The following is a 24,506-nucleotide window of genomic DNA, read 5'->3' as shown; positions in this document are numbered from 1 at the left end:
TAGAGTCACCTGGGGTGAAATGAATGTTTAACCCCTCCTCAGGAGTGCCTTTTTACTGAAAACATGTGACTTAGAAGAAATCGAGATGCAATGAGTGTTCGGACCGCTCAGTTCTCGAGCTGAAAAGGTTAACCATTTCCTTAATGTCATGTGAGCAAAAAGAAACACGGATGGTCTTTGAGACACTCATCTCTGACTGTTTTCACCATTAATAAAGCAGGTCAGACCAGTTCCAATAAATGTGTTTTAAAACCACTGATAACCTTTTTCACTTGTTGGAATAAAAATCTTTACTGACGGTATTTACTGTAAAGTCCACTTCTCTTTTTTTGCACACATACATGGGTGATTCTTGCAGAAACTGAAATATGGCTAGGTCATATTTTACTCCAAACTCAAAAGGAAACAGGAATATATATATATATATTAGGCATATTATTATTATTGCATTTATATTATACTAATGCTAATAATTATTGTAGTATTATTATTTTTTTGACTGCAGTTTTTAATAAAATTGTGTCGAAATCATGTCATGAGAATCTGGTTAATATATTTAATAAAATAAAATAATAGCAAAAAAAAAAAAAGAAATCCTACATTTGTGCCTTTAAACCACTTGCTCTTCTTTATGAGAGGTATTTCCTATTGTTTGTCTAAGTGATTAAATACAGGCCAAACACAGACTTTACCCTGGCGCTGCTTTCTGGAGAGTCTAAGGTTGTCAAACAAAGACACCTGGCGGCTAAGAGCGGAACTGCTGTTCTTATTACACAACTGCACCAATCAGGCATAACATTAAGACAGGTGAAGTGAATAACACTGATGATCTCTTCATCACGGCTCCTGTTAGGGAGTGGGATATATTAGGCAGCAAGTGAACATTTTGTCCTCAGAGTTGATGTGTTTTGCTAAGTGTAAGGATTTGAGCGAGTTTGACAAGGGCCAAATTGTGATGTCTAGACGACTGGGTCAGAGCATCTCCAAAACTGCAGCTCGTGTGGGCTGTTCCCGGTCTGCAGTGGTCAGTATCTATCAAAAGTGCTCCAAGGAAGGAACAGTGGAGAACCGGCCACAGGGTCATGGGCGGCCAAGGCTCATTGATGCACGTGGGGAGCGAAGGCTGGCCCGTGTGGTCCGATCAAACAGACGAGCTACTGGAGCTCAAACTGCTCCAGAAGTTAATGCTGGTACTGATAGAAAGCTGTCAGAATACACAGAGCAGCTCAGTTTGTTGCGTACGGGGCGGCATAGCCGCTGACCAGTCAGGGTGCCCATGCTGACCCCTGACCCCGCCGAAAGCACCAACAATGGCACGTGAGCATCAGAACTGGACCACGGAGCAATGGAAGAAGGTGGCCTGGTCTGATGAATCATGTTTTCTTTTACATCACATGGATGACCGGGTGTGTGTGTGCGTGGCTTACCTGAGGAACACATGGCCCCAGGATGCACTATGGGGAGAAGGCGAGCCGGCGGAGGCAGTGTGATGCTTTGGGCAATGTTCTGCTGGGAAACCTTGGGTCCTCCATCCATGTGGATGTTACTTTGACACGCTCCACCTACTTAAGCATTGCTGAGACCATGTTCAGCCTTTCATGAAAACGGTATTCTGGTGGCTGTGGCTCTTCCAGCAGGATAATGCTCCTGACACAAAGCACAAATGCTTCAGGAATGGTTTGAGGAGCACAACAACAAGTTTGAGGTGTTGACTTGGCCTCCAGATTCCCCAGATCTCAATCCAATTGAGCATCTGTGGGATGAGCTGAACAAACAAGTCCGATCCATGGAGGCCCCACCTCACAACTTACAGGACTTAAAGGATCTGCTGCTAACATCTTGGCACCAGATACCACAGCACACCTTCATACTCTGGTGCTTAATGCTTTTGATCTTGATTCAGTATCAGTTTACATCTAGTATATATACTATACATAATAAGAAAAAATATGTTTGTTTTAGCACTAGTTTAAACATTTCTTGGGTCAAATTACATGTGCCATTCCTTAATATTCACTTGTGAGTGATTATATAAGTATCATTATTCATTAAAAATATTAGGATGCAAGTTATTCAAGTTTTGAAATTTCACATTTAAAGAAATCTAGTGTTTGATCATCATATCTAAATATTTATTAGAATGCAAAGACTGCAATACTTTTTTGAGCAACTAGATTAGATACATGTATATTTATTAAAGAGCCATAAGGCACCTACTGGTTAATGGCATTACAAATAAACTTTTTTTTTTTTTGCCACAAAATGACTGTATTTGTCCTCTTTGAATTGGAATTCTCTATTTTAACATTAATTACTAAACATATTGTAATATAAATATTAGAAGAAATATATACAAATATTAAAAGAAAAATATTTTAAGTGGTCATTTATTGACAATAATTGTTGCACAAATAGTATTTAGTACCAAAAGATCTCCTCAAAATATTCAATAAATATAATTGAATGAGTATGAATGTGACCAATTAGTAAGGAATACCTGAGGGCTATACAAGAATAACATTAATGTTAACAATGTTGCATCTCTATCCCTCTCCATAATAAAACGATCCTGTAAATATGGCTGACTTAATAATTAATACACACTAACACTATGCTGTACTGTTTACCAAAACTTGCAGCAAACATCTATATGGTGAAACTGTTGTGTATCCGCTTAAGCCATTTAAATTCATTGGCAGCGCTAGAAGTATTGAGCGCTCATGGGCCACGTGACCAGCGCGCACCGCAGGGAGACGAGAGCATGCAACTCCGCTTTTCAACGCCTCTGGCTTTAACATTATGCCACATTAGCGCCAAAACGCAATTTATTGTTTGAATTTCATTAAAACACATTTAAAAAAAATTAAAGCTTATAGCTTTGTTTAATATCAAAAGCAGGTTTGGCAATTTGGCGTGAGATTGAGTTGGGCGGAGTGAGAGCGTGACACAGAGCCTGAAAGCGTGAGTCTCACGCCAGATGCGTGAGAGTTGGCAACCCTGCATGATGGTGAGAACAGATTACTTTTAAATTTACAACTAATCTGATTTACATTTTCAAATAGCACGTTTCTTTGGTTTCCCATTTATTGACTGACAGCTCTCCTGCCCCGTTACTGATAGAAACCGTAAAGTGCATAAAGCCATACTAATATGCATAAATTACTTTAGTTAAACCACACTCGTTTCATCTTTTGTTTCTATTGCTGATGTTGAAGTGCTGAACTGCGGTTTGTTTGAGCAGCGCCCTCTACTGTACAGGCGAGGGTTTGCATTTGGGCTTCAGGTTTGGTGCGAAAAGCCCTTTACAGTCGCCAAAAATATTTGTATTTTTGTTTATTATTAAAAAAAAAAAAAAACGAGCTAGCCCAACACAAGTTCCTTTTAGGGGTTAACCAGTACTGGATAGATTACTTACAACTTGTAGCCGGTTACATATTCCAAATTACATACAAATTTTAATAAGCAATGATCCATAGTAACACAACTGCATTACAGATGTAAGGTAATATAGTCTGACTACGTTTAGATTGCGTTTGGGTTAATTAGTTCATCACACTGATTCGAATAGGATACCCATATTGATAAAGAAATACAAAGAGAAAGAAAACATGAAGTGGATTATAAACTGGGGTTTGTGTTGGAACTGCAGGGATGAATTAATTTAAACAAAATTAATCTGGTTATATAATCCAGATCAGTTACTATCAAGCATTGGGAGTAACAATGTAACGCATTACCTTAAAAGTAACTTCCCTAACACTGTCTATAATATAGTGGTCATTTTTAAGTTAATTCTAGCTGATGTATTAATACAGTGAACCCTGATTTAGATACATTTTATTTCTTGAAATGAACCATTTATTGAAGCTTTAGACAATATTTTTAAAATATCTAAAGAATAGTTTGAATGGTCTAAGGGGCTTGGATTATATTTGTTCGAAAGAAACAAAGACATCAAAATTCAGGTTTCACCTTGTGTTTTAATTTCTGAAAACCAAGACAATACATGCCTGCACTCAGGCAAAAGGTCTTTACCCTTCCATGCAGAATGAAATCATGCTTGATTCAATCCAGCACAGCCAGCAGACTCAGTATCAGTGAAACACAGTGCTTATTGTGCTCAGACAATACTGCAGCAACCCATTGATCCATGAACATATGTAAAAAAAACAAAAGTACATAACGGCTCAAAACAGAGCAAAAGTGGACAGTATGCTTTAGTTACACATTTTGATACTTTAAGGAATCATTACAGAGAATCAGTTAACCTTCTACAGGCCAAAGAGAACGATAAGATGTTACGGAATGACTACGGAAAATTGACTGGGGAGTTACAGACGAGATGGATTTAATCAACTTCCTCCATGCGAGAGGCGTCGTCGTCTCCTTCCAGAGGTGGGATCTCTTCTGGAGCGGGAGCAGCGGTCGGCTCTTCCACTGGCACGTCTTCATCTTCATCAATACCTGAAGACAGAGGTCGGTGTGAATTAGGACTGTTGCAATTACCCAAATACAGCCAGACGAAAACAGAAGTTAGTGCTACACTGATATTTTCCGCCATCTAGCGGTGTAAAGGTATATGACCATCCAGTGAATATTAGTTTCCGTTCCTCTCAATTCAGATTTCGTTTTAACTCCTACGGTGGCCGATTTAGTCCAAGGCTTCCATGAGTGTTCCTTCAAGTGATGAGGTTACTTTAGAAAACTATAATTTGCAGTTATTTAATTTGTCAGTTAACATGTAGGTGATGACATCTGGGTATAAAATAAATAAAATAAAAAAGTAAAATATTAATTTTACCATTTCACTGCTAACATTAGCTTGCATTCGTCTGGGAACCTGATAGCTGATCTTAGTAATGTAACTTAGTGCTATCGTTATTCTGTGTATTGTTCGACATCACTAACGTAAGGCAAAGTTTACATTGTAGGCTTTATTTTTTGCAAGGGAGAGCTTGAGGGAAAGGGAAAAATAAAAACACAGTGCCATCGAGTGTTAAAACGCGAAATGCGAAGCTTGAATTTACGGGTATGTCCCTCTTTGGCTAATGTACTTTGAAGATGGAGGACCAACATGGCGACCGGCATTCGAACCCCTCACCCGTATGTGTTTTCAATGGCATATTATAAACTTACGAGAATACTTTATTACTAGAAAATAAAATACATAAATGAGCACATTTTTGAAAGAAAAAAAATATTACACTGTAGCTTTAAACCCACCTAATCCCAGCTTGATCATTCTGTAGATGCGGTTTGAATGCGTCTGAGGATCGTCCAATGAGAACCCAGAGGAAAGGAGTGCTGTCTCGAAGAGGAGGATGACCAGATCCTTCACGGCTTTGTCGTTTTTATCAGCATCAGCCTTCTGCCTCAGGGTCTCCATGATGGGATGATCAGGGTTGATCTCCAGGTGTTTCTTGGCCATCATGTAGCCCATGGTGGAGTTGTCCCTCAGGGCCTGGGCCTTCATGATCCTCTCCATGTTGGCCGTCCATCCGTAAGTGCTGGTGACGATACAGCAGGGGGAAGAAACCAGCCTGTTTGATACGGTGACCTGGAGAAAAAAGAAAAAAAAAAAAGACGTCTGCATGAGGAACGCGTGTTAAACTCGTAAGGCACGTTCTGGTTGATTACTCAGGGTTGCGTGGTCATGGTTAGTCACTCAACACAAATGCTTTCAACCAGGGGTCCCCAAAATCAGTCCTGGAGGGCCACTGTCCTGCAGATTTTAGCTCCAACCCTAATCAAACACACCTGAAACAGCTAATCAATGCCTTTATAGGACCTAGTAAGACATTGATTAGCTGGTTCAGGTGTTTGATTGGGCTTGGAGCTAAACTCTGCAGGACAGTGGCCCTCCAGGACTGAGTCTGGGGACCCCTTCTTTAAACTAAAAGGAAAAACATTAGTTTATAAATCAGCACACAAAACCAGAACGTTTTCACACATTTGAGTCTGCAGGCAAAGTGCGAGCACAAGCGGCACAAACGTTCATTATGTAAACTCACCATCTGTGCAACTCTGACTAGGAATCCTGTTTATAACAATTAAAAATAAAATTAATAACTAATTAAAAGTGGACGTAGAGTAAATTTTACTTGAACCAAGTTACACTAGTCATTTACAGCAGATTTTGATTTGGTCTCATTTGATTAAGTCTAATGTGAAGCCGTTTTGAAAACCTGCATTTTATGAGGTGATGTATAAATAGTGACTTAGTATATGGAGGTGAAAACCCCAATTTGTGCAAAGAACTGGGTTCTTAAGAGGTTAGAGTTGCGTTTTGCAAGCACACCTTCTCTACTTTCTTGTCCAGAATCTCCTTCATGAGCTTGCAGAGGTTCTCAAACTTGGCTTTGTCTTCCTCCATCTTTTTCTTCTCGTCTTCATCCTCAGGCAGCTCCAGTCCCTCTTTGGTGACGGACACCAGAGACTTGCCATCGAAGTCCTTCAGCTGCTGGACGCAGTACTCGTCGATGGGCTCGGTCATGTACAGCACCTCGAAACCTCTCTTGCAAACGCGCTCCACAAAGGCGGAGTGGGCGACCTGGTCTTTGCTCTCGCCTGGAGAAGAATGAAAATTGTCAACATTCATTTGGCCATTACACATCAATATAGCTATATTATTAGCTAAATGAAAGAGGTACGTCAGCGCTGGGAAGTGGAACCTGTATTTAAACTGGATCATTAATGTGGTTGAGATCCAAAGTAATTTTTGAATTTTGATCAAAACGTATTTGACTCATGGGTTAGGGTTATTACAAGTGCTGTGAATGTGATCTCCCACACCCCAATAGCTCCCTCTACTGGCTATAGTCTCTAGCCAAAAATTCCTCCAATGAAGCAAATTGACGATATTTGCGTCATCGGAGGATTTTTTTCCAGAAGTAAAATGCATAAATCTTGTGTCTCGGAGGGGGGCAGAGAAAGAGCACAATCATTCGAATATACTCCAGGGTTTCTACTGATACAAAGCCATATGCTAATCAGTGGTGAAGTAACCCTTTAAGCTGCTCTGAGATATTGCAATGAAGAGCTGCTCGTGTGTGTAACAAAAAAAAAAAACAAGCCTTTGATTTTGATAATTGCGCCATCCCATCACAATTTAGTTCATCCATTAAGCATACTTTAAGGCAGGCTGATGCTGATGAAATCTTACCAGTGATGTAGTAGATGGATTTCTGGTTTTCCTTCATACGACTGACGTATTCTGTGAGGGAGGTCATCTCGTCGCCGGACTGCGAGCTCTGATAACGCAACAGTTCTGACAGCTTCTTGCGGTTCTGAGAGTCCTCGTGGATGCCCAGCTGGAGGTCACAACAAACATTAATACCCATTTCAATCATATCTTTATTGGAAATAACAATCCCCTGGTTTCAGACAAGGCTTAAAGTAGTCCCAAAATGCATGTTTGAGTGGTTCTCTTAGCAGCTTGTACGGAGATGGCTTAAAATGTGTCAGTGCTATAGTTGTCTCGAGATGCACGCCAGTAATGTTTTTCTTCTTCTAAGGCACATTTATAAAAACTACTTAATTGAACTAAGGCCTAATCCCAGCTTAAGTCTAAGCTCTCTCTTTGAAACCAGGCGAAAGAGTTTAAAAATGCAGCTTACCTTAAGATTCTTGGAGAAAGCATCGTAGAACTTCTTGTAGTTGTCCTTGTCCTCAGCCAGCTCAGCAAACAGCTCCAGGCACTTCTTGACGATGTTCTTGCGGATGACCTTGAGAATCTTGCTCTGTTGAAGCATCTCTCTGGAGATGTTGAGGGGCAGATCTTCAGAGTCCACAACACCACGGATAAAGTCTAGAGGAAACCGATTGGAGGAAGGAAAGCTTTTAGTGATGTCGCACCTTTGAGACCTTCAATCGAAACGATTCAAGTAGTTTAGCAGCAGTCCTACATGTATGCATGCATGCAATAAATAATGTAGAGCAGGACTTTTAAAATCCATTAGGATTGGACTGGATGAGGAAAAAGCTTAGGCAACTTCTCAGATTGTCATGTCAACAGAAACCAAAAGGGCAATTTCATGTTGAATAAAAAAAAAGAAAAAAGGTATAATTCACCCAAAAGTGGAAATGGTAATTTACTCACCATCACATCATTCCAAACTCACGTATTAATACTGTATTAATGAAACCTGAGAAGTTTCTGTTCTTCCAAAATTGCCATAAAAAGGCATAGCAAAATTAATCCATATTAAATGAAGGCGTCTCATGAAGAGATACGATCATATAGAGATACGCGGCATATGATTAACAGATTTAAGCTCTCATTCACATCTAAAAAACACCATTACATATGGTATACATGCAAGAGCCAATGCTCAAGCTTTGTTTTAACATATGTAATGCACTATGTATACATTTATGTGGATCATATCTTCACAGTACTCAAATTAAACCACTTGATTCGCAGTACAAAGACTTTGGAACCAAGTTTTAGTTTCCTGGACCGTCAATAGCGGGACACAACCTCAGGTTTCATTACACGTCTTATGGCTGATTTAAATGACTATTCATTCGTGGGTGAACAATCCCTTTAAGGGCAAAGCTACTTACTCAGATACTCTGGGATGAGCTCCTCACAGCTGTCCATGATGAAGACCCTTCTGACGTACAGCTTGATGTTATTCTTCTTTTTCTTGTTCTCGAAGAGGTCGAAGGGGGCACGGCGAGGGATGAAAAGAAGAGCGCGGAACTCCAGCTGACCCTCCACGGAGAAATGCTGCAGGACAAAGTGTAAAAATGATTATTTAAATTCTCAACCATGTCATTTGAATATTGTATCTGTAGAATCCATTACCTTGACAGCCAGGTGGTCTTCCCAATCATTAGTCAGGCTCTTGTAAAACTCTCCGTACTCCTCGTTGGAGATGTCGTCGGGGTTACGGGTCCAGATAGGTTTGGTTTTGTTCAGCTCCTCCTGGTCAATATACTTCTCCTTGATCTTCTTCTTTTTCTTCTTGTCCTTGTCTTTGGAGTCCTCTTCATCATCTGAGCCGACATCTTCAATCTTGGGTTTGTCTTCACCCTCGACTTCCTCCTTCTCTTCCTTCTCAGCCTTCTCCTCCTCTGCCTCGTCGTCACTGATCTCCTTGTCGCGTTCCTTCTCCACCTTTGTGGAAATGTTATATTTTAATTACCATTAGTCTATGCTACACTAAATTATCAGAAAGTAGGTCTGCACAATTCATTAGAATAAAACAGAATTATGCAAACATTTTCCCCATGCTTGAGCAGGAAGTGAGAAAGAAAATGCCATTTAATTTCTCTCTAAATTGTCAGCCCTCCCAGAACACTACTAACAAAATCAAATCCCACTTACGAAGAGTGTGATTGGGTATCCGATGAACTGGGAGTGTTTCTTGACCACTTCCTTCACCCTCTTCTCCTCAACGTACTCGGTCTGATCTTCTTTCAGGTGAAGAATGACTCTGGTTCCACGGCCTATGGGCTCACCTGGAGATCGACAGGTATGTGTGAACATCAATGCCACTCGTAACATAGCATGCATGTCTTCAAATACAAGCTGGTAACGTACCATGGTCCACCTTGACTGTGAAAGAGCCGCCAGCGGACGACTCCCAGGCGTACTGCTCGTCATCGTTGTTTTTAGTGATGACTGTTACCTTTTCAGCCACCAGGTAGGCAGAGTAGAATCCCACACCAAACTGCCCAATCATGGAGATATCCGCACCAGCCTAGAAAGATAGAAAGAAAAATATTTTAAGAGACTATATTTAATGTAGATTGATAAACAGGGCTTGACATTAACTTTTGCAGAGGCTAGTGATTTTCCAAAGTTACCAGCCACTCAGCATTTTCCCTGGCCACAACGATACCATGGTGGAAACTGCCATGTTAAATATTTATAATCTCAGTTTGTCAGCAGATTTATTAGGCTGCTGTCACTTTAAGACCTGACGCACGTATCCATTATAGACGTTTTTCTCAACCATGTTTTAAGGGAACATGGTTGAGAAAAAAAAAATCATGTCTAATGGATGTGCGTCAGGTCTTAAAGTGACAGCAGCCTAATAAAGCGCCAAAACCAGCATTTTGACATTTTGTTTGACTGTTTAAGTGCAATTAGCAACAGAAAACAACTCAATTCAGTACTGAGGGGAAGCTTTATGTGCCACACTTAGGGTGTGAGAACAAAATCTGCAGGAATGAGTCAAGTCATGCACAATACGTGCAATCCCACACTGAAATTCAAGCCCTGTAACACCAAAAATATTCATTCGGAGCAAATGAAACGATTGAGTGGAGGCGGGATTGCGTGTCACTCGCTGTCGGAGAGATGGGAGAGAGAAAGTGCAGCTGCTCTCATGTACTGTGAGGGAAATGAGCATTGGAAGCATTTCAAAAATCTGTATTTGACAACACTACACTTAGATTTTTATTTCAAACGCTATTTTTAAAGACTGCAATTTAAAAATAAAAAAAAGTATATGTAACCCAGGACCACAAAACCAGTCCCAAGTTCCATAGGTATAATTGTGGCAATAGTCAACAATACATTGTATGGCTCAAAATGATCTATTTTACTTTTATCCCAAAAATCATTAGGATCGTACATAAAAATGTTGTACACTTCCTACCGCAAGTATATCAAATGTGTTAATATGCATTGATAAGGACTTCATTTGGACAACTTTAAAGGCGATTTTCATAAGATATATATTTTTTGCACCCTCAGATTCCAGATTTTCAAATAGTATCTTGGCCAAATATCAGATATTATCATGAATATCAATATAAAAAAAATACCCTTATGACTGGTTGTGGTCCTGGGTCACAAATTCAACCAGACAAAGTGGCACTAGAAGTGATATCGTTACATGCCACTGCTGAAATACACCCGCATTTGGCTGGTGATAATATCAAGCCCTATTAAAAAACATGCCTACAATGGCAGATGTATCACCTGAAGAGCCTCCATGAAGGCCTTTGTCCCGGACTTTGCGATGGTACCCAGGTTATTGATGAGATCGGCTTTGGTCATGCCAATACCAGTGTCAATAATGGTAAGAGTGCGATCATGAACGTTGGGGATGATGTCGATTTTCAGTTCCTTGCCACTGTCCAGTTTGGTGGGATCCGTCAAACTTTCATATCTGATTTTGTCAAGAGCCTGTTGGGAGTGGAGAAAACCAAATAAATTGATTACAAAGATCACTCTAAATGTAAGAACACCACAGCTTTACCGATAACTGAAGTGGGCACTTAATCAGAACATTATCATGCATTGTTGTGGACGCGAATATAGTTATAGTTGTTGGTGTGAATGGGTCTTAAAGGGTTAGTTCTTCTTAAAACTGAAAATGTCATTATTGACGCACCCTAATATCGTTTCACACCCGCAAGACCTCCGTTCATCTTCAGAACAGTTTAAGATATTTATTCCGAGAGTGTATGGAAGTGTATGCACACTACTCCATGTCCAGAAAGGGAATAAACACATCATCAGAGTAGTCCATATGAGACATCAGTGGGTTAATTAGAGTCTCTTGAAGCATCAAAAATACATTTTGGTCCAAAAATAACAAAAACTACAACTTTATTCAGCATTGTCTTCTCTTCCGCGTTTGTTTTCAATTCTCAAATAAAGATTCAAACAGTTATGAATCTGTGAATCGATTCATGATTCATCATTATTTGAGGATTGAAAACGAACGCAGAAGAGAAGACAATGCTGAATAAAGTTGTAGTTTTTGTTATTTTTGGACCCAAATGTATTTCGGATGCTTCAAGAGACTCTAATTAACCCACTGATGTCTCATATGGACTACTGTGATGATGTTTTTATTCCCTTTCTTGCCATGGACAGTATAGTGTGCATACACTTGCATACGCTCTCAGACTAAAAATAAAATATCCTAAACTGTGTGTGAAGATGAATCTTCAGATCCAGGTCTTACGGGTGTGGAACGATATTAGGGTGGACTCATTAATTACATCAATTTCATTTTTGGGTGAACTAACACTAAGTCAAATACTAGATGGAAAAAGAACGGTCCATCATGGGTCTTACGTCAGAGGCGTTGGAGATGAGCTCCCTGAGGAAAATCTCTTTGTTGGAGTAAAAGGTGTTGATAATAAGAGACATCAGCTGGGCGATCTCTGCCTGGAAGGCAAAGGTCTCGGCCTCCTCCTCTTGGCGCATTTCTTCAGGCATCTGAGGGAATAACAGATTCGCTCCATCTTTATTATATCCATCAACAAGGTTTAACAAATGCATAATCTGAACACTTAATAGGTGCACATTATTTGTTCATATAGCTATGTTGGGCAAATTAAAAGTATGTCTTATAGAAAATGAAAGTAACGCAATCCCATTGGTTGTAATGCTCTACAGTTACACAAGAAAAACAGGCCCATAAAAGGCCCCGGATGCGGAAGAACATGGCGCAGAAGGACAATGAGCGCAACACGTGTTTTACTGCTGCAATCATTGAAATTAAACCCATTTAGATGAGTATCGATTATTTTAACTACACGGAATAAATAGCATTTTTCGCGACAATTCTTTATCAGCTGTAAACGAATGCAGACTAGCTTTAATTAAAAAAATGCTAAGGCTTTTAATGAAACCAGCCATCCTGTATGGTAATCTGCGACTCGCTGTATGATAAAGATAGATATGAATTATAACAAAATTATAATGCTGTAAAAGATGACCAAAACCAACACGAGCATCCGTTTTAGCGCTGTAAACCACTGCACCTGCTCATCAACAAATAGCAATAAACAACAAATTCACATTATAGCCGATATTAATGCACAATTGGTTTTAAAAGACAAAGAAAGAAGTCTTATGATAAGTGATGGTTTGAATGTCGGAGAAAAGTAGATCTTAACCGTCATCCGCAGCATTATGATACCGGCCAAATAGCGAAAGGAATAAATGATGAATAACGCGATTAAACATCATTCTGTCGGTTTCGATTAGTCCCTGAAAGTATATGGAATCATTTTAGACTGAGATTGCGTGTTTACCTTGGTTAGTTTCGTTGATTTTTGATGGTTTAATCGCCACAGAAACAGCTGATCTCCCCTACACTGATACTCAGGGAAGCAGAGGAGAGAACCCCGCGTGCGCGGCTCTTTTCTTTATACTCCGCCTATGACTGTGCGCATGTATCCCTCCGCGCTGACTCACTGCGAGCCGCTTATACACTCACAACAAAGACACACAAGACTCATTTATCTGTGTAAATCGCATTTATTACCTACCACATATTGAGTGTTTTTACTAGTTCCATCAGATATAAATAACGTCTAAATAATTGGAATAGTACAGTAATACTTTAATTAAGAAATGATCAGAAAAACAACAACAACAATAATAAAATTAATTTAAAAAATTTACGTCTAGAGATACTTGGGGCCTTGGAACGAGTCGATTTGAATGACAACAGCGGTTCATAGTTATTTTAGATAGTAAGACAATGACCAAAGAACAGTTATACAATCAGGTTACATTTGGGGAGAAAAAATGTGCGCTTCATTGATTAAAAAAACCTTACATTTCACGCTTTTAAAGTAGTTTTTGTAATAATAAACTTGAAACAGCCAAATAGTCATAAAATGTAGCAAAATAAATGCTTATAATAAAGCATAATCGGCCGCACTACGTTTGGCATCGGAAGAATATCAGGCGTAATGACTAGCGGTGCTTTGTCTCTTTCCAGCACTTTCCATGAAAATCCCGCCTTCATTGACGTCACCTGTCACTCAAAGGCAGTTTAAGGGCGAATCTGCACAAGAGCTGTCGGGGGTATATTTCACCCCAAAATAAAAATAAAAACAACAAAAATATATTTTAATGTTCCTAAAATACGTTAAAAAAATTTTTTTTGATTTGACCTTGAAATATATTGACCGTTTTGTGAGATTCGCCCAACGATTACGTTACATTTGATTTGTGCTGTTCATATTTAATGTGCCGTTAATTCAATACAAATATAAAAGCTTATACGTTAATTAACAACTCTGCTAAGTTGGACGGTTCAAAGCCATGGGTTATAAAATCAGTAGAGAATATAGCTAGTTATAATACGCAAATAACTGTACAACAATAATATAACATACATTTATATGGACATAATAACCTGCTAATAACAACAGGGAATGAAACAAAATGTTAACACATTATTGTTATATATATCTATATATATATTTGCAAAGGTGAATATGAAATATTAAAATTACCTAAATTATTACGTTATTTTGTGGTTTCATAATTCATTATTTTCACGCTTAATAACGAAAACGAGGAGAACGTTTTACAGACGCTCAATAGATTAATAATTATCTACTTCTATGTAACAAACTAAATATGCTAAAAAAATAAATGAACAACATCCTTTTGGTGTAGTACTGATGTTCAATTTGCTTGTGAATTTTTTATTGTATTTACTTTATGTTATTTTTTAATCAGAGGTCTTTTAACTTGCCTGTTCATTTCCCAGAATTCCATTTCACCGGAAACTGTAGGTTCGATCGCTCGTTGCTTTTACCCACGGATCCGGTGAACTTTCCGTGCGAGAAGCGAGTTGATATCGATTTGGTTTGAGTGAGTAATATCTATTAAACTATTAGCTATCTTTTTGAGGTCATATTTTCGTTGTCTCGCAGAGGACTTTGATAAAAACAAATTAATTCTTTAAAAGAGGTCAAAATAAAGGCTTTTTGTGAACGTTAGCTCGGGGCTAGCCGTTACCCGGTCTGACTGAAACGATTCCCGCTGATATTTTCTGACAAACCGGTCCGATTTATTGATTTGAAATTATTATATTCCACAAAATCAGCATAATTCCATATTGTTTTTAAAGTTAGCTATAATACGCATGTTTATTTGCTCAGCTAACGTCAATGATTAATCACATTGTGAGACGTTATAACAATGTGAACTCGGCCTTTGCATTGATTTAAGACCATTCCGTTGATTTCAGCTCTTTCAAGTAATCTCGTTTCGATTTTAATCCTTCAAGATTAGTTTATGTTGATTTTCAGTCTTTACAGGTGATTTCAAGTTGACTTCAGCGCTCTCGGGTTATTCGCAGGTGTATTGTTACTGGTTTTGAGGATTTTTTGTTCATAATAGGGTAATTCAGATCATCTGGATTATTTCAGACCTCTCAGGTCGATTTCTGGCTGATTAAGAGCTGTCAGATGATTTTACGACAATCATCCTGAAATCAGCTTATTTGATTTGGTGTTTGATTGTGTGCTATAACGCTGGTAAATGTACAATTTAACAGCTTAACCACATGTATTGCATCCATCTGTAAAGTAATAGATGCATACTAAAAATATGTGGGGAAGTGCAGAATTTAAAACAGATCTTTAAAGGCACATTATGCAAGATTTTGGGATTAAAATATCCAAAAACCACTAGAACAAGGTTATATATTTTGTTGACTTGTGTACTTGCATTTTCCCCAAATGGTTTCAAGAATGTCTAAATCCAGAGAGATAAGCAATTTTAGCCAGGACCTATCAATGGCGACATATCGATTTCCAGTCTTATTTTGTAGAAACCATGGAAACACCAAAGACACTTTAATATCTGATGTGTTTTATTAGACAGGTGAGCAACTGTTTGGATATTCATTAATTGGCAGAAAACGAATCATTGTTCTCCTGCTCAACACTTTGTCTTATTGTTTAAATCTTGTTTTCTTGATTTACCCCTTGATTTATATCATGTTTTAACATGCATAATATCGCTCTAGCTCGCAGTAATGTGAACAAGTGTCTCATAGTAGTGGTGAGTGAACACAGAGTAGCATTATTACATAACTTTCAACACACTCAAATGTGTGTAATATGATAAAACAGCGCTGCGTTACCACACTAGGGCTGAACGATATGGACAAAATTTCATATCTTGATTTTCATGCCAGATATCTCGATACAATACGATATGACTACGTGTTCGGTGTAAACCAAGCATTTCTCAGAAAAATAAAAAGATTTAAGCCTACATTTCAAAAATTTGCGTCAGAAAATGTATTGTTTTTAAGCCTTTCGCACATACGATCACACAGGTGTACTCAGAGACTAGTCCCTGGAGCGTATGATCAAGTGCATCACAATCAGACGGGCGCTCTCAGAGCTGTCATATACCACAACATTTCAGCGTTTTCAACCACATACTGTTTATTTTAGGTTTCAAACATATAAATTCACATAAGTACTAAAAAAAACAATACATTTAGAGTTTGTAAAATACACACTGATGTCTATGGAAGAGGTAATAATAATCCTTTTCATTATAATTCGACATGTTTTATTCAGATACACACATTGTGTAAGTAACTTCAATGTTTGCTCTATTCTATTCCCAGTTCACCAGCCACTTACTTTTAAGTATTTCGGGAGAAGTGGATGAATTCACGTGTTGTAAACATAGAGGTTGCAAATCCAACAGATTCGATTCTCTGAACTGCGTCTGCGGCACAAACTAACACGGCGGCGCCCATCGCGCATACAGCTCAACTAATGCGATCGTTATAAAGGGGTTTAAACAACAATATACTTCCACTTGCATGTATTTGACAATCGGAATATCAGATATTTCATGCCACAGCTAACACAGTTGTGAATATTCTGAATAAAAAAGGAAAAATAACAATAGCAGATCATCATTCATTCAGTGCTGTTGCTGCTGCGGTGTCACGTGACAAGCAATGCGCGTCACCATGGAAACGCCCCCCCCCCCCCCCCCCACAATATAGTTCCCACGTCCCTGGTAGTGTGTGCGCGCTGTGTTTAGCGATGTATTCAAGGGCACTCGTAAAACTGATGTTTGTTGTGACTGCCAGAGTTGTATGCAGGGCGAGTGCGGTGAGGGGAAATCTATATCGTCGATATCGTTGCTTTTTTCGATATTAATATCTTAAAAGTTCATATATAGATATAGGGCCCTGTAAAATCCGTTTTATTTTTTCCCAAATTCCATTTTATTTTTTCCCAAATTCCGTTTTATTTTTTCCCAAATTCCGTTTTTTCCGTTTAAAATTTTGCTGATTCCTTTTTTCCGTTAAAATGTTTGGCAATTCAGTTTTTTTTACCCTTTACTGTTATTTTGGTGAAAAAAAGAGTGTGCTTTTAATGTTGATATAATAGAACATAAAACAAAAAATAGGAATGACCTTAAATTTATTGAGGTAACAAACATCACATTAACTTTTTAGGACTAATATTATGCAACATAACACTGCACTTCAAGTACTTCAAATATTAATGGTTATTAGCTTTACATTTTCTGGTAAAATACATTATAATAGTTTATATAAGTTAAACTGAAAGTGCTCCATTAGCTTTTTCTTTCAAGTAAATTTTTTTACTTGAAACTCAAAAAAAAAAATCATAAGAGTCATCTTTTACATACAGTACTATTAAGTAAAACATTTAAAGCTGAAAATTAACATTACAAAAATAACACATTTCACCATGAAATCATGTAGTGAATTGTTCTGTGTGTTTAACAATCATCATTATGATATCCAGAGCTGTGAAAAATAAAAATACACGAAAACACAACAGTGCCAGAAGTTTTTCCCCCCAACTTCAAAGGCCCCTTTAAATTATTAAAACTAGATGCTTAATTTTAACTTTAAGGTTACTTATAATGTAAACTACCCATAGGCTACAGCATGTTAAATGCATGTTTGGAACAGAGGGGAAAACGGTCGCATTTGCAGCAGATATGCATTGCTGCCTAATGTGCCCATTATAAATCAAAGCACGAGATGACAGGGGTCGAGCAGAACACCGGAAAATCTGACAGAATGGACAATATTTGTCTGTATTTGCAATACACGAGCCACGGTTCAGGTGCCCGCGACCAATGCTGCCTGAGCACAACGAGCGTGCGGCTCCCGCTCTCCATACGCAAAGCTTCTGTGCCGCCTGCGCGTGCAGTGTGAAACCGCCGTTAGCGTCGAGTTTCTTAACTTTTTCGCTGCCGAAAGCAGAGACGTTGAGACCAACTTTGCCGTACTTTCATTGATTAGAAGGGCAAGCTGAAATGACGGGAGGGGTTGTGTCACGAAGATTTGCTTCCCCCGGTCTGCACTTTCCTCTGACATACATTCTTAACCCACACGACACAGAATTTCATTACAAATGTGTAAAATTCCCGGGAAATCTGCGTTAACACCAGATTCCGCGTTTATATGCCAATTCCGCGATTCCGTGATCGCGGAAATTATAGGGCCCTATAGATACGATAACGATATATCGTTCAGCCCTAACTCGTACACACAGCGACTGTGGCAGAATAAAAGCTCCGCAAAATGATGTCGCCATCAAGCTACGCCTTTGTTTTAAATAAGCGTCATCTAGCGGCGGAAAATTACTTATCGTGCCTTTAATGTTCAAATCGAGCAGTGAGTGTGTATCGTAGCAGACTAAACATTATGGACACATAATTGACAAGCCCGTTATTTACAGTCGTTAATTAATTGTGTTTCTCTTCTATTTAAGGTGGGTGTTTTGCCCAAGATGTCTTTCCCTCCTCATCTCAACCGGCCACAAATAGGCATCCCAACGATGCCGCCAGGAATCCCTCCACCACAGTTTGCTGGATTTCCACCATCGATGCCTCCTGGTAATTAAGATAAACTAGATATAGCAGACCTTCTTTAGACAGCATATTGTGTTTGCAATGGCAAAGTCATGGGTTTAATCCACACGGAACACATGCTGGGGAAATGTATATCTTGAAGCTGGTTTGGATAAAAGCATGCCAAATGTAAAAATGTAAATGATGATTATAATGACATAGGGGTGTAACTAGTGTTGTCACGATACCAAAATTATGACTTCGATACGATACCAGACTAAAATATTGGTATATCGATACTAAATCGATACCACAGTAAAAAAAAAAAAAAAAAAAAAAAAATATATATATATATATATATATATATATATATATATATAAAATCATATAGTCATATGCTTAATATGACAACAGAACTTATTATTCATTGTTATTTTTTACTAAAAATTAATGTGGCCAGCATGTTCCTTAGGGTTGGGCATCGTTTTGATTTGAACAATTATTGATCAATTGATCAATTACTATTAAAATTATCTCACAAATTTTTGGTATCTCAATGTATTTTTTACAATTGGGTAACATAATTGTGTTGCAATAGCTTACACACAGCACAAGAAAGCTTGATTTCGAGTGGTAAATTGAATTTAAAAAGACGAGTAAACAGTAATAAAATAAATACAAATAAACAGATTACAAACAATAGCACAAATAAATGCAATAGAATAGTCAAGAGCAGTTGATCGTTTGTCTTTTTGTAGTTTGAATAACAAATGACTGCGGTCCCTTTAAGACTAACGGACGCATAGACACTGTTCCTGTTACTCGTTCTTCCTGAACTGTTTGCAACTGTGTTTACTCTAATACTCTTCCAGATGTGCACTGATAATTCTTTGAGTGTATTTGACCAATAATAAGCTGGAAAAAGAAGCAAATGTTTGCACTTGTATCATGTCAGAGGCGGCTTTATTACGGTAGGCTATGTGTGTGCGCTTCAGATGTGAGCACGAAATCTGCGGGGATTAGTAGAATTAATTTATGTGCAATACCGCACGAAATTCAGACCGATCACACACTAACACTAACACACTGTCATGAGGAAAAAGTCTAGCAGAACGCGCGTTCGCCGTGCTCAGAGGTTAACCGGGCTGAGTGAGAATATGCCGGTGTGTGTCAACTCGCTTCCGGTCGGAGAGGAGAGCGCAGCTGGTATCGATACTGTAAAAACTGAGAATCGTATCGTTTCAGATATTCCAGTATCGATACATATCGAAATATCGATATTTTTGACAACACTAGGTGTAACAATGTATCGTTACACCCCTATGTTTTTTTTTACCTTTGCCAGATATGAATCTGAATTGATAATCAAAATCCTTAATTCAAACCTTGCCCAACCATAATTACTATATTCTATTGCTCATTACTATTAGCTGTCAAACTAGGTTATGGATTGATCAAATGTTTTTGAGAAATGTAACATCCTTAATTCTATTATTAATTGCTGGATGAACTGTTTAAAGTTGTCAAGTTTAATCCACCTAATTTGCATTATTATAATAGGTGACTTACATGACATATTTAAAATAGGTTGAATATTTTCTAATGTTGTTGTTTTTTCTCCTGCTAGGAACCCCAATGATTCCTGTCCACATGGGGATTATGACTCAAGCCCCTACGGTAATTTTCCCTATAAGAAAAATTATTTATTTGTATTAGTTGATTAGTCTAAATGTATGTAAGAATTTTTCAAATCAGAAATGCCTTAAAAGGTGTTTTTTTTAAATTGCTGGAAAGTAAATTCAAAAAGTTTGATACTGAAGAACTAAGTCAGAAACTATCTAGTTAAAACAAGGCAGGGTGTTCAATAAAATAACAAGGAAGAATGATATTAAATACATTATTTATTTGGAACAATACACCAGTATTTACTTGCGTATCGTCGCTGTCGGGTGGAAACTTCGTATCTCCATATTTCGTCATTTTACCTGTTTTATTATTGTTTATAAATCATTATTTATATTATTATTTATAAGTCATTACTATGGGTCATCCTTTATGTCTGTCTGTGGATTTTATGTAACCAATGAAAAGTATTAAAAAGAGCTTGTGACTAAACCTTGATTCTCCATTGGATCCTCAAACTGTCGGTCAAACCTCATAACTCCACCCGCTTCTTGAATCTTGATTGAAGTGGCGGACGCAGTTTGGACCATCTCTGCTTGTTTGCAATGAAACGGTAAATAAAGAACTGGTTTGAATATGTACAGCGTTTTCTTTACTCAAGAAACGCTAATGTTTTATGTATTTGAAGAGTGTTTTAGTCTAGCATTTTTAGTCGAGTCATAACCAATACTGTCTTAAAGGTCCCATTCTTTGAGATTCCATCTTTCAAACTTTAGTTAGTGTGTAATGTTGCTGTTAGAGCATAAATAATACCTGTAAAATTATAAAGCTCTGTTAAATTTTATTTAACAGAAGTTCCCTTTCAAAGCCTACAGCGAATGGCCGGTTTGGCCATTTACCGCTGCACTTCCTGCTTTAATGACGCAACTAAAACCGTCTGTTGACGAACCCTCCGCCCACAAGAACAAGCAAATTCGGGGGCGTTGTCCTTTTGCTCTCGCAGGTCGAGAGAAGCTTGTTTTTGTAGAGTGTGTTTGTCGCCATGCCATTGAAACGCTGTTATTTTCATCCCGGAGTCAAATCACCTTTGTTTGGCCTTCCCACGGACGATGTACGAGATCAATGGCTACAGTTTATGGTTAACTCGGTTCCGGAAAATTATAATCACAATTTAAAACTATGTGCAGCACATTTTGCTGAGGACTGCTTCCTCAGTCTCAATCAGTTTAATGCCGGATTCGCAGAAAGATTATTCTTAAAAGATGACGCAGTTCCCTCTTTGTCTGGAGAAGGCCTTGTTTATGTAACATTACCACAACCGTTAAGTGTATTTTATTATTTAAGTTGGTCCGTTTAACAGTTTATGTAACTCATGACACAAAGTGCAACGCTGTTTAGCTTTGTTAACTAACGTTAGATGGTAATTGAAACTAATCCGAAAAACTTAGCATATAAAAGTGTAGTAATTCATTCAGACACCATCGATTGTTGGTGTTTGTAATGATCAGTTTAAACTCCTGAATAGACAGCTTACCATTCTGAAACATCCAGCAAACGTCTTTCCTGAGCAGGTTGTAATCGATCCTCTTCGATATTCTCCGGATCTGATTCCAGCTCAAATTGATAAGGCAATATAGACATTTTTGCAATAACATTGAGCGCGCGTATCTACATGTTATGGTAAGAGGCGGGACCTTTCAGGGCAAAGTGCGCTAAGCTGCTGTCCAATCACAACACGGGAAGCGCTGGCCTAATCAGAACTCGTTACGTGTTTCTGAAGGAGGGACTTCATCGAACAATGAAATCATTAGGCCGTTTTTAGCACAGAGAAAACAGAGGTATACAGATAAGTAAATTGTGTGAAAAATATTGTGTTTTTTTACACGCGAAACATGAACTCATGTTATATTGCACACTGTAAACATAATCAAAGCTTCGAAAACACGCGAAGAATGGGACCTTTAAATAATCTTTGCAAAGCACTTCATCTTTATTAACATGTGATTTTGGCCATATTACAGTAAAAACTGTGCGCTGACACATAATGTGATGCACTTAACTGCTGTTCTAATGATAGACTGGGCATGTATGTCAAAAACCTCGTAACTCCATTTGAGTTTGATTATGGTTAAATGTTAGGTTACACTGTATTTGAAGGTGTCATTGTTACAGTGTAATTATATATTTAAGTACTAAGTAATAATAAGTAAAAACATGTACTTACTATAGGGTTAAGGTTTGGTTAAAGGGGGGGTGTCACACAGTTTTTGTCTATTTCATATCAATATTAAGTACCTATAGAGTAGTGTTGCATCCTTCATATCTCCGAAAAGTCTAGTCTTAACATATTTATAAAAGACAGATACACTGTACAGAGACTTTACAAATAAAACACAGCGGCTGGGGGCGTGTCGTGTGGGCGGAGCTAAAGAATCACAAGCTATATGTTTATGTTGTTTACTTTACTAGCCAACAACACACAGACATTTGAGGAAGTTTTTCTCACCGCCTGCGGTTACAACGCATGACCGTGAACCCTTATCGTTGGGACCGCTCCATCTTTTAGCATTAGATGATCTGCAAATCTGGAGTTGAACCTGGCCTTGTCTATTAAACAATCATCGCTGAAATACAGGGAAAACTCTTCTTTTGTGACTGTTGATTTCGTGAAGTCCTGTGACCTGTGCAGCGTAACCGACGACTTCCCTAAAGCTGAGCAAAGCTTGTTGTTGGGCGTGCTTTCGCGCTCTCGCTGTGGTTGACGTGTGTGCAATCCCTTCTGGGAGAAGAGCCTATACAAGGAAATTCCACCCTTGGTGACGTCACAAATGGCCTGTACTTAAAAAAAAAAAAAAAACGTTCTGAAGCTTGTTACAAACTGTAAGGAGTATTTTTGGTTCAGAAATACTCCATCAAACGTCCAACTTATTTTTTGAGACTTTGGCCATGTTTAGCATGGAAATCCAAGTCTTTAAAGGGGTACTTCAGCGCTGGGAAGATGAATCTGTATTTAAACTGGGTCATCAATGTAGTAGAAATATGAAATTATTTTTAAATTTGCTGCCTTCTAGACTGAGAAAAGACAGAAAATGTATTTTTGTCTCATGGGGATGAAAGAAGACTACAATTCCCAATTCCCTCGCTGCCCTATGAGGCCATTCCCAAAGCCACCGCTACTGGATTACTGTGACTGAGTTAGAAAACAGACACTACAATTAAATAGTGAATGTGTCTGTTCAATAAAATGATCGTGTCGCCGCGTGAGTCTCACAGCACTAACGATTACATTTAATGTCATAAATGAGCTGATGAGCTCGTGATGAGAGCTGTGGTACGTTAATCGCGACCACACTCGCGGCATACATTCACAACGTGTGTTCAGTCTGCCGCGTTTTCAGTTCTTGCCTTTGGAAGCTTAACTTACATAGAAATTTGTTTGAGAAGTTAAAACACTTGCATTGCTCAGCATAGGTCTGGTTAAAGGAATACTACTCCAGGGTTTCTACTGATACAGCCATATGCTAATAGCTGAAGTAACCCTTTAACAGTGTAAAAAACTCAATACTATTGTAATGTTAGTGTAATGTAGTGTAATGCTATTTCAACAGTGTGAAATAGCATTACACCCCCCCATCCTTTAAGGGTTAGTTGCTTGTAATTATGCATAATTTACTGTTATTACTATGGTAAGTACATGTAACATGTAACAAGGATGCTGTAAAATAGTGTTATCAAATGTTGTTAATATGATACATGCTAGTGTCATATCGCATATAAAGCCACAATATCAACTTTTTAACTGTTTAATTATTTTTAAAAATCCATGGAAATTCGTGAAAAATCAAGGTTTTGATTCCAAATATCAAAAATTTGGACATACAAGGTTTCCGATGCACAGCGACGATATGTTTGTACAAAATTATTATAATACACAAAATATGCCATGGAGATGCTCCTATGCATCTCCATATAATGAACAGTTGAATCATTTTTTTCAGACAGAAGCCATATGCCATTTTTATACCAGTCACAATAAAAAAAAAAATGTGTTGCATGGCTACATATTAATTGTGATGTGATGTATCAGGTTCTTGTGCCCACGGCGATGTCTGTGGTTAGTAAAGTTGCTGCTCCCAGGAAGGAAATCGCTGCTCGGGCGAAAGACGACGATGAAAACGGTCCCACAACCACCGTGTTTGTTGGGAACATCTCTGAGAAAGCCTCTGACATGCTCATCAGACAACTGCTGGCCGTGAGTATGACCACATCCAATCCAGGGACTCCAGTCTTAAGCCCT

General features: G+C 38.3%; 2 protein-coding genes across 2 annotated transcripts in view; one reads left to right on the top strand and one right to left on the bottom strand.

The window, feature by feature from the left end:
• Nucleotides 1-3,960: 3,960 nt before the first annotated feature.
• hsp90ab1 (heat shock protein 90, alpha (cytosolic), class B member 1) lies at nucleotides 3,961-13,167 on the bottom strand. Its single transcript, XM_067418240.1, has 12 exons — nucleotides 13,009-13,167; nucleotides 12,044-12,187; nucleotides 10,937-11,143; nucleotides 9,548-9,707; nucleotides 9,332-9,465; nucleotides 8,810-9,121; nucleotides 8,566-8,731; nucleotides 7,617-7,807; nucleotides 7,163-7,310; nucleotides 6,299-6,567; nucleotides 5,224-5,557; nucleotides 3,961-4,464 (listed from the first exon to the last, which is right to left on the bottom strand). Exons 2-12 carry the CDS (start codon nucleotides 12,185-12,187, stop codon nucleotides 4,349-4,351), a joined length of 2,181 nt encoding a protein of 726 aa, XP_067274341.1. The 5' UTR covers nucleotides 13,009-13,167; the 3' UTR covers nucleotides 3,961-4,348.
• A 1,272-nt stretch (nucleotides 13,168-14,439) lies between these two features.
• Nucleotides 14,440-24,506, top strand: part of rbm25b (RNA binding motif protein 25b) — a 38,556-nt gene continuing 28,489 nt past the window's right edge. Inside the window, exons 1-4 of the mRNA XM_067418239.1 lie at nucleotides 14,440-14,587; nucleotides 18,508-18,631; nucleotides 20,214-20,263; nucleotides 24,297-24,461. Of these exons, the coding sequence (XP_067274340.1) occupies nucleotides 18,526-18,631; nucleotides 20,214-20,263; nucleotides 24,297-24,461 (321 nt within the window). The 5' untranslated portion in view covers nucleotides 14,440-14,587; nucleotides 18,508-18,525. The remainder of the gene's footprint in view (nucleotides 14,588-18,507; nucleotides 18,632-20,213; nucleotides 20,264-24,296; nucleotides 24,462-24,506) is intronic.

Source organism: Pseudorasbora parva, chromosome 15 (assembly GCF_024679245.1).
Source record: "Pseudorasbora parva isolate DD20220531a chromosome 15, ASM2467924v1, whole genome shotgun sequence".
NCBI classification, from domain to species: Eukaryota; Metazoa; Chordata; class Actinopteri; order Cypriniformes; family Gobionidae; genus Pseudorasbora; species Pseudorasbora parva.
Note: the sequence above shows the minus strand (reverse complement) of the source record. Positions and strands in the feature narration are given on the sequence as shown.

Bases quoted from the DNA above. Each gene is read 5' to 3' on its own strand.
- hsp90ab1 (XM_067418240.1), bottom strand. From the start codon at position 12,187: ATGCCTGAAGAAATGCGCCAAGAGGAGGAGGCCGAGACCTTTGCCTTC. The intron at 9,708-10,936 runs GTGATACATCTG...CTATCTTTCTAG, and splicing joins CCTTCATGGAGGCTCTTCAG to GCTGGTGCGGATATCTCCAT. The intron at 7,311-7,616 runs GTAAGCTGCATT...TGTGACCTCCAG, and splicing joins CTTTCTCCAAGAATCTTAAG to CTGGGCATCCACGAGGACTC.